The sequence below is a fragment of the Heliangelus exortis genome, chromosome Z (genome assembly GCF_036169615.1).
Source record: "Heliangelus exortis chromosome Z, bHelExo1.hap1, whole genome shotgun sequence".
Taxonomy (NCBI): Eukaryota; Metazoa; Chordata; class Aves; order Apodiformes; family Trochilidae; genus Heliangelus; species Heliangelus exortis.
The window spans coordinates 47,386,847-47,400,237 of NC_092454.1; the positions used below are offsets into that span (position 1 = coordinate 47,386,847).

The window sequence follows — 13,391 nt, forward strand, 5'->3', positions numbered from 1 at the left end:
AAAACCCATATTCATCTGTTTCAAAAAAAAAGTAAGAGAGATCTGAAGTATAGGTGGAAGAAATTTGTTACAGTGACTACCCCTAGGTAGTTCCTCCCTTTCCTAAACTAAGACCCTACAAGGGAACTATCATCACATAACACCTTTTAGTTTGAACTCTAATGAAAGCACAGTAACACATGTAGATGATATATATTAGAAACAATGGAAGAATGGAGATTATTCAGTGTCCTTTTGTTGTTGATTTTTTCACTGTGGCAGAAGGTTGTACAGGAATTTTGAAGCAAGAACAGAGAATAATATTGTAGTTTTATGTATCATAATGCAAAATTAGGAAGGCAAAACACAGGTGAAATTGACAAAGTCTTGAAGAAATCGGGAGGCCTAAGAGATCATACAGTTTTGTGCACTGGAGGTTTAGATATTGCTATTTCTCAGCTGATGAAAGTTGCAGAAAGGAAGGGCACTCCTCCTGTTTCACAAATGGGGGAAAAATAAAAAAAATAGTGTGTTACACAAAGATAATCTCTGACATTACCAGGAATGGGATCTACCCTTAAGAAAGCCACAGAGTGTAAAATGGCAGCTTCTGATCAGCTTAACAAAGAATTGTAACATGCAATTGAGCTGTCTTTCCTTCTATGTAAGAGAGGTGTTTCTGTCACTGTATTATTTCTGCAGCACTTGCTGATCTGCACCCCAGCAAATTTTCCTTCACTATTTTCCTCGTTTGTAACTGTTCCCAAAGCAATGAACTCCCCTATACCAATCCTGGGGAAAAGAATGCAGTCCGGCAGATTGGCACTTCTTTTTGTTCTCAGGGTTGCTCTGTTACTTCCCTTTGACAATACAAGGTATGTGAAAGCAGCAGTAGAGTGCATCACCACTTGATGGCACCAAACAAATTGTTAAGACCATTTAAAAGAAAGGAAGAAAGGAAGGAAGCAACTCAGCTTTTCTGTAGTCTGGGAGAGCACTAACAGAAGTGGCTCATGCTTACAGTATTAGCAGATGATTCCCCTTACTACATCTGATAAACTTTTCCACTGTTCAGTTTCTCTAACGCAGCCTGAGAACTTAAGCACAATTGTAAATAATGAGCAATAGGCCCTTGTGCAAGAAATTAGTTAACTGAAAATGCATTTTTACCCCAATGTGCTTGGCAGTTTGTGTGCAAGACAGAGTGTGCGCTTACTTGGCTAAAAATGTTCTAGTTGCCTTGTACTAAAGCTGTACATTCACTGTATCTCTTCCAAGTTAGAATAATTTTGCAAGTACAAAGCAATGGTTTAATGAAATCAGGTTTCTGGACTCCATAATTTTAAGTTTTAAGGAGAGGTCTAATACTGTGTTCAGTACTGTGTTCTGTTAGATTCTCAATGACCTTGACACTGCAGCAACTCCTTGTCTTACAGATATTCCTTCTCTTGTTCCCTGTAGGGACAGATGTTCTCTGTTCAATGACTGGATGGATGACTGTATTGATTCTGTAGCCATTAAAATTAAAATGTACCAACAGAGAGCTCCCCTAATACTGTGAAGGATGCTTTTCCTTGCCTTTTCTGAATGCATTATAAAAATCTTGTGCCGCCTAGGTTTTTATTCTCAGAAAAATAAGTTTTAATAGCAGACATCTGCAAGATAACCTCCAGGTCTTTCTATTAGATACACAGCAATTGCTAGAGGCTTCCTTTATTTAATTCACTCTGAATCCTCTGCTTTCTGTAGTTTTAGCTTCCTTCTGTCTTTTCATCTGTCCATTAACATATTGCCTTGCTTAATTATATCCTGTTGTGTGGATAAAGAGAAAGAGGAAGAAATTAATGCTTCACAGAATGACCAGCAATATCCTCTCTTCCCTGACTCCCTGTCAAGTAAAAATGTCTGCCATTTTTGGGTAGTGTGTCTAGGTGAGATGTAAAAACATATGCTTTGTTGTCTTATCAACTGGTAGAATAGAGGCAGAACTCATCTTGGCACTGTATGGATCAAAAGCAATTGAAGATTGCAGCATACCTGTTTCCCTTTCGCTTCCAATTCTTGTTCTATCACATCATGCATTTGTAGAGTTGTGTAATCTTGGGGGATTGTGTACACGTGTATCTATTGCATTATTGTTGATAGGGAGACAGAAGAAATTTGGCACCAGTCCACGCACTTCATTCCAAGGCAACTGTTTTGTAATTAGTTAGTAGAATTAACAGAAAATTCTTTGGCTGATAAACTGTTCACTTTCTATTTTCTGAGTACCTAGCACAGTGGAAGCCTGGTCTGACCATAAAGAACTTAACAGTAACATACAGTAATTATATCTGAGAGATCGTATGGTTGTCCATACACACACAGATCAGTCCCAGCCCTACAACTCTCATGCAGAGATTTTAAAGAGTTTTTATAACATACATCCGAATTTTGTTCATATCGATTCGAGAAAATTGTGTTGCTAGAGGATCAGTTTTGTCCTGTTCCTGGACCTCGTTGTAGCCCAGTTAGACATTTTGCTATTTAAGCACCTTTTGGTTTTGGAATATAGAACACTTCAGCATTACAGTAGGCTGTAGGATTCCTAAGATGCAGGATGTGTTGGAGTGCTTGTCTCTCTCACTGTGGTGTACTCAAGGGAATAAATAGTTCTGCAAAAAGGTGAACAATCAAACCCATTAACACCTGTGGGTTGGTGTTTTGATTTTTTTTTGTATGTTTGTTTTTTGTTGGTTTTGGGTTCTTTTTAATGTTCACTTTCTGTGTACCTCATTAATAGAAAGGATGTCAAAGATTGTACTAAAAGAAAGGTCTAAGTCTCTGAGAGCATGTCTTGTTTTTATAAGTCTGTTCATTTCCACTTGTGAGATAAATGATATTAACCGTTTACTGAAGCAACTTTAAAAGATGGTGGCAGCTTTGTTTCTGGGTGCTGGTGTTGCACTCTGACCTGTCTTATTTAGCTGGTGAAACAGTCTATAGCAATTAGGAAACTGTTTCATCAAAATATGATTAAATCCAAATGCTTGTAATTGATGCTTCCTGGAAGCTTTATTGTAACAAGACTTTAATGAAAGCAAATATATCTTCTTGCTGTTCCAAATAGTTCAGCTCTAGAGGGAAGAAAATGGAAAGCAATTAGATGTTTGTAATTTAATATTCAAAGCATGATTTTCTTCTTATGTTAAAGTCTGTTTTAATGGGAAGATTTTGTATGCCACTTACTAAACTGTATATTTAGACTGTGTGTAGTTGTTTAGCTCTGTTTTTGGCACAGATGTCTCATGCATTTGGAAGGCTCTTTAGGCTGCAGTACTTTTCCAAGCTTGGTCATTTTGTCTGTAGCCCTCAGCTGTGGGAGGCAATACGCAGAGATTCACTGAGGGGGAAAGGGAGTTGGTGGCCACATTAATCTGATAAATGTTCTGGAAAGCATGCTCACTCAGATGGAAGAGCCAGCCCTGCCTCTAAATGGTGCTGCAGCTTGGCTTGAGGCTCCAAGCATCTGCACATGAGCTCAGCTCAATCTTTAGCATTTTGTACAGGAAGTGGCAGTCACTTCTGTGCAGTGCACTGAGCCCATTTTTCATACATACAATTTGAATTTCATACTGGGGTGTGAAATTCTGCCCAGGACCAAGAAAGCAGCTTCTACTACTCTTAATTGTTTCTTGAGTCTTTGCCAAAGGTAAAGCTCCATATGCTTTCTGTCACCACTTCACCAAATACAGAGAAAAGTGTATATGTCTGAGTAAGGATGAAATGAAAGAGACTGAACTTGAAAATACTTTAATTTTAAAAATTCACTGTGCACTGGGGCATGTTGCCTGGGAAGACTTCTGAAGCCGTGGTGTAACCTCAGAACAGGTTAAAGAAACATCTTTGAGGAACAGGGCAGACAGTGCAGGGGGCAGGAGAGGGCTCTCCAACAGAGTTTTTGCCTTGCATTAGGCATACATCACTGAATAATTTCTAAACACAAATGAATCGTGCAGCAGCCCAGGGGTGGCTTGTGCTAAGGCGCAAAGCATGAGTTAGCAAGGGTGGGAGGCACCAGATTATGCAAGTTCCCAGGGTTCAGAACCATCTGTGTTTTGATGTAATTCTAACACTTGCTGATGTCATCAGTCATGGAGCAGTGTTGCTCTTGGACAAGATCAGCAGCAGTGCAATGTTGCACTGTCAGAAAGACAAAATGAAAAAGTACCGTAGTGTTTATAGCAATCTCAGTTGGCCTTCATAAATATATGAAGCTATTATTTTATAGTAGTTATCTTTTCAAAGAAAAAGTAGCAGGCCTTCTGGAAAGTGAGAAGGTTAAATTGTCACACATTTGTGAAATAATCAGATTCTCTCTCTTTGTACACACCATTGAAGTGTATCTGTTTTGTTTCTCTTACTTGAAAGTGCTAGCTGAAGCTCTTTGGAGTCTGACTGAAAGGTCAAATACAGATAGATTTGTATCTGAGATCATGAAAGACAGGGATTCTGAAACTCAGAATGTTTTTTACAATACTTACTTTTGTGATAACAAGGAGTCAAATTGTCACTTCGATTGTTTGTTCCCCTTTAGGTTTCGTCATAGTCCAAATGGCTGGTACTTGAGAGACTGGACCATCCACAGCTGGATCAGACAGTGCTTAAAATATGGTGCACAAGACAAAGCTTTATACACATTAAAAAACAAAGTAAGTTTTTGCAGGAAAAAAGCATTAATATATCTGATCAGCTTTTTGAGACAAGTGTGACTTACCTGGAATGCCTGCTGTTGCCAGGTTCTATAGACCATGGTTCTAAGCTCACGGGGTCATAGAATACATATGTCTTTGTTAAAAAAAAAAAATAACTGAATTTTATCTAAAGCACTTTGCAGCTTTTATTTCTGCCTTTGGAAACTTTTTGTTTTTAAGCACTGCTGGTGTCCAAAACATGCTAGATTCTGCAGACGCATAAAAACCTGATAGGCAATGTCTTTCGTGGTCCCAAAGGGTCAAAAAAAATGCAAAACCAAATCCAATACATTAAAGTTTAGAAGACCCACATCACAGCAGCTGTGCTCATCTCCTTTTGTTGCTTGACTGTCATGGCAGCAGTGTACAGTGGCATGGTTCTGATCTGTCAAATATCTGCCGTGCTATGCTTGGGAAGATTTGAACAGTAGGTTTTAATGCTGATTTTTTTTTCCCTTCTTCTCTTCAGGTTCAGTATGGAATTTTCCCAGATAATTTTACATTCAATATCTTGTTGGATTGTTTTATAGAGCAGAAGAAATATGAAGGTAATAAAATATTTACCAGTTCTGCATCCTTGGTTGTATATTTTTACATCTGTAGACTCTTTTTTTTTATTAAAAATATTTAGCTATATTTTTTCTGAAGGTTGATTTTTAGTCCTTTAAGCTGTTTTTCTGCATTTGATATCTCATTTCTGTGGTTTTTTTTTCACTATATTATTTTGCAACTTATGCCATTTACAGTTTCTACTGTAATTAATCCAGTTCCAAGATTAAACCAACAAGTTTTTACAAGTCTGAGTTATATGCTAGCAACATTACTAGTGACAATTAGAGTGTTTAAAGAATTGGAATGCATGTTTTTAAGAGTTCATCTTACTGATGTTTAGCTATTCAGGAAGCTACAGATCTAAACTGTCTAGACTTTCTGTCTGTCACTGAAGAGGGCCAGCTGTGGTGATGCTCTTGTCATTCAAGTGTTGAAGTGAATGATCATCTCATGTTTGATGACAAATATTTAAGATTTTCATTTCACTTCACGTTTTCTGGTACTGCGTACTTGCAGTGAGCAACAAATAATGGAAAGAGACAGTAGTGGTTCTGGGACTTTATCGTATTTCCAAGTTTTATCATAAAGGTTTTGATAAATGGCAAATTAATACTTTTTTTCTTTTTTTTTGAGACCCTTCTATCTGTGAATTCCTCCTTATTGCATCCATATTTCTTTCCTGTGACCGGCTAAAGGGCTTTTGTTCCACAGACTCTCCTTCCTGACAGGGAGTGTCACAGGAACTCCCTGTGGAGCTCCTCTGGAGCACTGTTTGCTGAATACAGGGGGTGCTGTGGGTGATCTGTGACAACATTTGGTTTTCTTGTACACTTCTGTCACCTTAAGGGTAGGGAATTTAAGCCAGTCTTCTTCTGTTTGTAATCTAAATACAAGACCAAGGAAATAATTTTTAGAGATTTTTAAAAAAGTGTTAATGATTAAAAGACTGAGCAAATTGAAGACTGTAGAGCTAAGATGAATTTGGAAAGCTCTTTAGCTGTGGCTTTGTGCTATTCAACCTATTCTTCAACTCAGTACATTATCACAGCAAGTTTGAATAAGTGAGTAAGACTAATTCTTCATTACTGATCCTAAAAAATATTTAGTTTTCTCCTAAGTGCTTCAGAATACACTACAGCTATATAGTACCAGTGAACATGAGTGGGAGCTGTGTAAATTTGCACTTGCTCATCGCTTATTGTTTTCCTCCATAGATGCTCTGTCAGTAGTAACAGAGATCATGCTGCAAGAAAGTTTTGATGAATTATCAACACAGCTTCTTTCTCTCTATGTTTTATACCAGTACCTGGCAACCAAGTCTGAACATACGGTAAGCCTACTACACTCAAAGTGGTACATGGAGTCTCCATGTTGTGCTGCAGTCTTTTAGGCATTTAGGCTTGAATATATCTTATTTCCTTAAAGTTTACCTGGGAAATTATTTTTTTTCAATTAGTTTTACACTTACAGAAGAAAGACAAAAAAGAAACAACAAGATATGAAACCTGTCAAACAACTAGTTGCCTCATTTGCTCCTTTCTCTGAAAGGGATGATGTGTTGGGGTTCTCAGAGGTAGTGTGAGTCCATTGGAAGCTTATGAAATGACATTTTCAATTCATTTCAAGCAGGGCCCTACCAGTTAACACAAAAAACCCTGTCACCTATTGTAGGACCCTTTTAGGTTGAGTGTTGCATACCTATTATAGCTTGGTAATGATGATACTGCAGAATTATAAAGCATTTTCACTAGGAAAGTTACCATCCCATTTGGCTTTGGGTGTATTTTTTCTATTATATATTTATTTTTAAATGGAATTAGCTACATTTCTCCATTCTCCAAGCATTACGGGCATGTTATTTACATCTCAGTTGCCTAAGACCAACATAACAGTTCAGGCTTTTGGAACTGGACTTACTGTGCCTTAGCAGAAGGGACTCGGGTATCAGCAAAGGGCTACACCATGTCCATCACTTCAAGCAGCTACTTTTCTTTTGCACAAGCCTTCAGTAGCTTGTTGCCATCCATAAGGAAAATGCTTGAAGCCTCCATTTGTCAAACATGAAACATGTTCCAAAATGCTTATTACAAGTGCCTTAAGGTTTTACTCAATTGGGTTGCTACTTCCGTTTTCACTGTAGAAAGCAGATATGCATTTACCCTCTTGTCTTTTCCTTCATTCCTCAGAAATCAAGTGTTCTTGATTACTTGGAAGCAAAATCTCATTTCCATTGTGTTTGTCCATGTTTGTGTATCCTCAATGCACAGACAATCACTTGTCAATATGTGTAGCATTTCATGAAAGCTGAATGTGCAAACAAAGGTGGTGTGGACATACAACACACATACAACAAGCATATTTTATAAACGTGTGACTTACTCAATACACATTTTGAAATAAAGATATCCAAAGATGGAAATAAGCTGTATTTTTATATGTATACATCATACAGAGTGCATATGTATACACCGTACATAATGCTCAGTACCAATATTCTGTGTTTAAGAAGAGAGGGTAGATGGAGTTACAAGTTATGCTCAGCTACTTCTGAAAATCCCATTCCCTTTTTTCAAGTTGTGAGACAGGTCGGCCAGTGTTCTGTGGCAGACAGGCCCTTCACCATAGATTAGAGTCCAACAGCCTGACAAATTGCTTTTTAACTTTTGAGAGCTGAATCTTGGGAAATCTGATTGCCCTTAGTGTGCGTAGCTTCCATTTTTCTGCTGTTGTAAACACCACTAAAAGCCTGACTGACCTTAGCTCTCACTAGAGTTTCTTCCTTGACCGCTGCCACAATCCACTGCAAAAGTGTTAATGTTAAGTTCTTGCAGTAAAGAGGCACTTGTCCTTGATGTTGGTACTCCTCTTGTCTTGAAAAATGTACTGTACTATCCCATAAGAAAACAAAATTTACACTGCACTTGTGGTTTTAATGTACTTACCGATTAGGTGCCCTTCCTTAGCCATCACTGGTGGTCTAGCTAAGGCAACTGATACTTTTCTCTAGCTGGAGAGACGGCTGTAATTTTAATCCAGGGCTTACAAGCATTGCATATGTTCCTTTCACAGTTCAGATTTTGGAATCAGAGCAACCATCAGAAGCATGTTCTTCTCTCAGCTTTTAATAGTTCTAGCAAGGGATAGTGCAGCATGTGTCTTATAACATACTTAAATGCAATGGCTGCTCTAGTGCCATACAGTTGTTGCTTCAGCAGTTTTAGGCTAAAGGTAGTGATAGGCCATACAGGACAGAGAGAGCTTGAGCAGTGTAAATCAGTGTAACCTTCTGTCCTGTGGCAAATGCATGGATTGATTTCCATGCAGAATCTCAACCTTTTATACTTCTCTGTCTTCTGGAAGGAGAGGTGTTCCTCACCATAGTATGTACTGTCCCTTGGGGTACACATAGTGTCACCCTTAACACTAGACATGTTTAATGATTTTTTGCTTCACTTTTATTTTCTTTACATTTGATGAAAGCCATGTGTGTTGTCTGCTGACATTTTATGTTTGTCAGGGAATGCTTACTTAATTTACATTATTTGCAGTGGGAAGAGGAGAGAAATCTTGGAGCATCACTAGTGCTTACGGGTCTAAAGCTGACAAACACTGTGGGGTTTAGCTCCCAGTTGTATGGCTATGCATTCCTTGGTAAGTTTTACCTCCCTCACAGCCTTATCTTTGCTCTTGTCTTCAATGGCCAAATAAAATGGGTATATATTTTAAAATATAATCAATAAGAAGGCTAAGGAAAAAAAGGTCAGAAATACAAGAAGGAACAATTTCAGAGTTAAAGCTGAATCTGTTTTATAGCACTGGAGGGTGTAACTGATTTGAGTGGTATGACCTTTATCAGACAAACTTCAGAACCTCCCTGCAGGTTTGGATTGGCTGCTGAAAGAAAGATGTTCTTAAAGAACAATAGGGTTGGTTTGATTGTGGACCAACAATTTTTCAAAAAAACACTAAAGTACCAGGTTCCACAACATAACTTTAAAGTTATGGACAGTTGACTCTTTTTATAGTTATTGAACTTCTTAGAATAATCCTTAGCCTCACAAATCACTATGTTTAGAACATTTGCTACTCCTGTAAGGTTGATATTTCTGTTGTGAACAGCTGATAGCAGTGCCTTTCTCCTGTATCTGTTAAGCAACTTTTGTTGCTAGAGATGAGCTGTATTATTAAAGAGCAGTTAGATCAGAGTATATCCAGAATTGGAGGGAAGAGGAATGAGGTAGGTAATTATTGAATTTTCTCCATAACCTTTAGACTAATGTAATGCAGATAAGTTTTGCTTGTCTCTTCAAAAGTATAACTTAGTTGAAAGCAATTAATTTAAAATTTTTGATTATGCAGTTGGTCCATTGCTATATATTGTATTTATTCCAGAATATATTAAGTGTAATAAAAAGTGGGCTTGTTCCTAAAATGAGACCTCGAAATACTATGTGTAAATGGCAGATGTTGATTTGGACTTACCATGACTGCACAACAAAATCCTAATTCTAAATCAAAAAGGCCGATAAAAGCAAGAATTAAATTTAAAGTAGGATTTTCCTTTGAGCTCTAGTTTGTTATCCAGTGGAGATACTGATACAAATAGGAGCTACTGTCCTGTTGGCATTCAGTTTGGGGTGTTCTTTGTGTCATATAGATCGGTTGAGTAGTGACTGTATTTAAAAAATGTATTTTGTTGTTGTCTGTGAACAGTAGTACTTGCTTCATGACACTGATATTCAGTAGATCAAAAGCTATTTACTGTTATGTCACATATTCTACAGTCTTGCCAGCACTAATGGAACCAAACTCTGCAAGAGTGGAAGATGTGTATGGGCACAGAGTGGCCTCAAGCACCTTAGCTATTTTAATTTAGCAGTAGTCCACAAGCTTTGTCTGTGTACTTAATACCTGGCTTTTCATAATCTATTTTTTTCCATGTAGAGGATGGTGTGTTTTGTAGTTTTATGTCATTATAGCCAGAGTGCAAATCAGATTGAGAGCTTGGATGCAAGTCTAGTAAATTACACTGATGTGGTGTTATTTTTTTACATTGACAACGAAAAAGTCAAAACCATAGAGTGACAGTCATTGTAAACTAGTACTCATCAACTGCAATGGGAGATATATTTCTTCTATAATGTAGGAATTACCATCATAAGAAAAGCCACATTGTCAGTGCTGCTGTGTATCATAGGTCCTGCTAAGGTCACTGAAGACTTTGTTGCACAGAATGTCCTAAATCAAGAATCAGAATTCCACTTGGCAGATCTTCTGTATTTCTTCTCAGGAAGTTTCAGGAGAACTAGGGGTACTAAGCTCTATAGTTGGCCAGATTGTGTGCTGTAAATAATGTACTGTCTGGCCATGACACAGAGGTGTCCCTAGAGTAGACCCTAAAGGCCACAGAGGTGAGTCTGGAGACTTGCTTTTGTGCACACATACTACACAGTCAGTCTCTGAAGGCTGACTGAATCCCTGAAGGAGACACTTGTCTGTGATCTGCAGACATCCTGCTCAGAGCTGCTGTTACAACTGCCAAACAACAAGGAAACATGACTACTTTTCTTCTTTTCCATCTGTAGAAAATTTCTAGTTTAGGGGAGAAGGGGCTATGGGGAGGAACCAGAAACCAACACATAATAGCCATGAAGTTTGGCAAAAAATAAGGCACCTTATTAAAATAAGGTAGTAGCAGTTCTGTTAGAGAGCTTTGAAGACGTCTTGGTTTTACTACAAAGTGAAAATGCTTGCTGTGACTTCTGAAAAACAGAGCCAGTGCATATGGATTCTGTGGGGATTCAAGGGTTGAAGTACTAACGCTGAAGTGTTTTTTTATCATAGGGAAAGTGGAGTTGAATAAAGGGCTAAGAGCTGTATACAATCTAATGCCACTGATGTGGACACCTGGATACTTCAACAGAGCATTGCAAGTGATGGAGAATGTGGCTTCGTTGTCAGGGGACAGCAAAATTTGCAAAGAAGCTGTAAGTATGAAGACTATAAACTGCTGAACATGAAATTTCATACAGATTTCCAGACTCCAGTAAAACCTGTTCATTCTGTGCGCTGCTAATTAAGAGGCCTAGCAGTACCTCAGACATCTTTGGAAGAGAGTAATGTTTAGAACAGAAGCACTCCTTCAGGTGATGAGCCAAAGATGATGTCTACTGGTGTGTCCTTGGAAATGACTGCCTGTTACTGCCACAAACCATTAAAGTATGTTTCCTAAGCCTTCCCCTCCTTACAGAGGCACCTGGGTCTCTGTCACAAAAATCATGTCTGTTTAGATGGTAAGACGCCTTTGTCACCTAAGCTTTGGAACTCTTAAACATCCTTCAGAGCAGTGAGGATGAAATACCACATTTTGTTCCTCTCCCAGCTAATTCCGTGCGGTTTTGTGCTCTGTGAGATGACATTGTTGTGAGTGATACTGATCCAGCAACAGCATAGAATAATTTCTAGAAGGGTTGTAGTGCTCTCACTTGGGGGTGATGGGCAGATCTGGTCAATTTGTGAGGTCAGTCCTGACAAAGGAACTTGGGGCTTAGGAGTGCTGATTCTTGAATCAGATAGGCTAGGGACAAGTAACAGGAAGCCACACAAGCATAGAAATAGCACTGAGGTCTCACCTCCTCTTCTTTGTACTTGTTCCTGAAGGTGTCTCTGTTATGACTGTGGTCTCTCTTTTGCTAGCTTCATTACTACGTTGGCAGTCTTGTTTTTCCTTTGACAAAGAGCAAGACACTTCTCTGCAGGTTCTCCTGTCTGCCACTTTATACTCAGAAGCAGCTCTGTGTAGTACTGTACAATGCAAGTAATAAAGTGTCACACCTACAACTTCCACCATTTTGAGTATTTCCTTGCTCCAAGTCTGAAGAACTCAGCCTAATACACTTGTGCTGTGTTTTGCTTACAAACCCTGCAACCTCTGGGTTGTAGATGAACATCCTAGTATTGAAACATTCCAACTGTCTTGGTACAGCAGGCCCATAGGATCATAGAATGGCTAGGGTTGGAAGAGATCTCAAAGATCATCAAGATCCATCTTCCCTGCAATGACAGGAATGCCTCCCACTAGACCAGGCTGCACAAGGCTTCATCCATCCCTCTGTGTACTGATACTGCAAAAATAGTAAACACTAGGCATATCTAGAAATGCTTGCTTCCCAGAAACTCTTTACTTCATTCAGTGAGCAAGTATGATTTTATAAGGTTATTACAAAACCAGTAGTAGAGCCCAGAAAGCAATGCTCATGAGAGACACAGACTTTCCTGAAGAGATATTTCACCTCATTTGGATTTCTAGGGGGTACTATATAAACAATAGTGCAAGTCACTTAAGTTTCACCAAGCTGAGGGACCAAGGCCAGGCCTCGTCCATTTGTTATTATCAAAATAATTTTTCTCTAATGTATTTTTGTGGCCCCAGTGGAGAATGGAATACAAGGAAAATACATTCATCCTTATCTGGTGTAATTGCAATGTATTGATTTGCATCATCTGGCCTTTTCTACCTAAATGGTCATTAATATTTGATTATTAAAATCTATAAAATATATTTTTAATTACTACTTCCAGCTAAAATACATTATTCCTAAGGATGAGGGATTAAGAGCATTGACCAGGTCAATACTGGGGTCAGTCTAAATTCAGCAGGAGGTATGACAGAAAGAACCTCAAGTGCCATAAACCCTTTTTTCCTGGAGTTTCCTGGGCCTCTCTTGGCCAGGACCAGGTTACCATTATGTAGTTCTCATAAATCCATATCAATAGCACTGAGAAATACAGGGCATGTTATAGATTACTGTCTTTGCATACCTGCACAGTCACAGAGTTACTTGTGAAAGACACAACCCTAGTATGGCAAGCTTGGTTCTTTTCCAAAAGGTAGTAACAATTTCTGGCTGAATAAATAAAAAGTTTTCAGATGAACTTTCTTAACTGCTCAGGTTTTGTGTGAACATTTTCAAGTGATTTGTGTGATCATTATCACTTAGTTTTCTCTCAGGCTTTAAGCTTCCATACATTTCTGATCAGAAAGGTGTGTGTGTCTGTCATTACTACCTTAAAAACATAATAGAAATACAGTTTTGGTATTGAACTGTTTAACTGTGAACAAGCAAG

The 13,391-nt window shown here is 38.4% G+C and overlaps 1 protein-coding gene across 1 annotated transcript in view; it reads left to right on the forward strand.

Annotated features, from left to right (window-relative positions):
- MRPS27 (mitochondrial ribosomal protein S27) overlaps nt 1-13,391 on the forward strand; it is a 45,806-nt gene that overhangs the window by 25,848 nt on the left and 6,567 nt on the right. Inside the window, exons 5-9 of the mRNA XM_071731411.1 lie at nt 4,556-4,670; nt 5,182-5,260; nt 6,479-6,594; nt 8,813-8,915; nt 11,109-11,251. Of these exons, the coding sequence (XP_071587512.1) occupies nt 4,556-4,670; nt 5,182-5,260; nt 6,479-6,594; nt 8,813-8,915; nt 11,109-11,251 (556 nt within the window). The remainder of the gene's footprint in view (nt 1-4,555; nt 4,671-5,181; nt 5,261-6,478; nt 6,595-8,812; nt 8,916-11,108; nt 11,252-13,391) is intronic.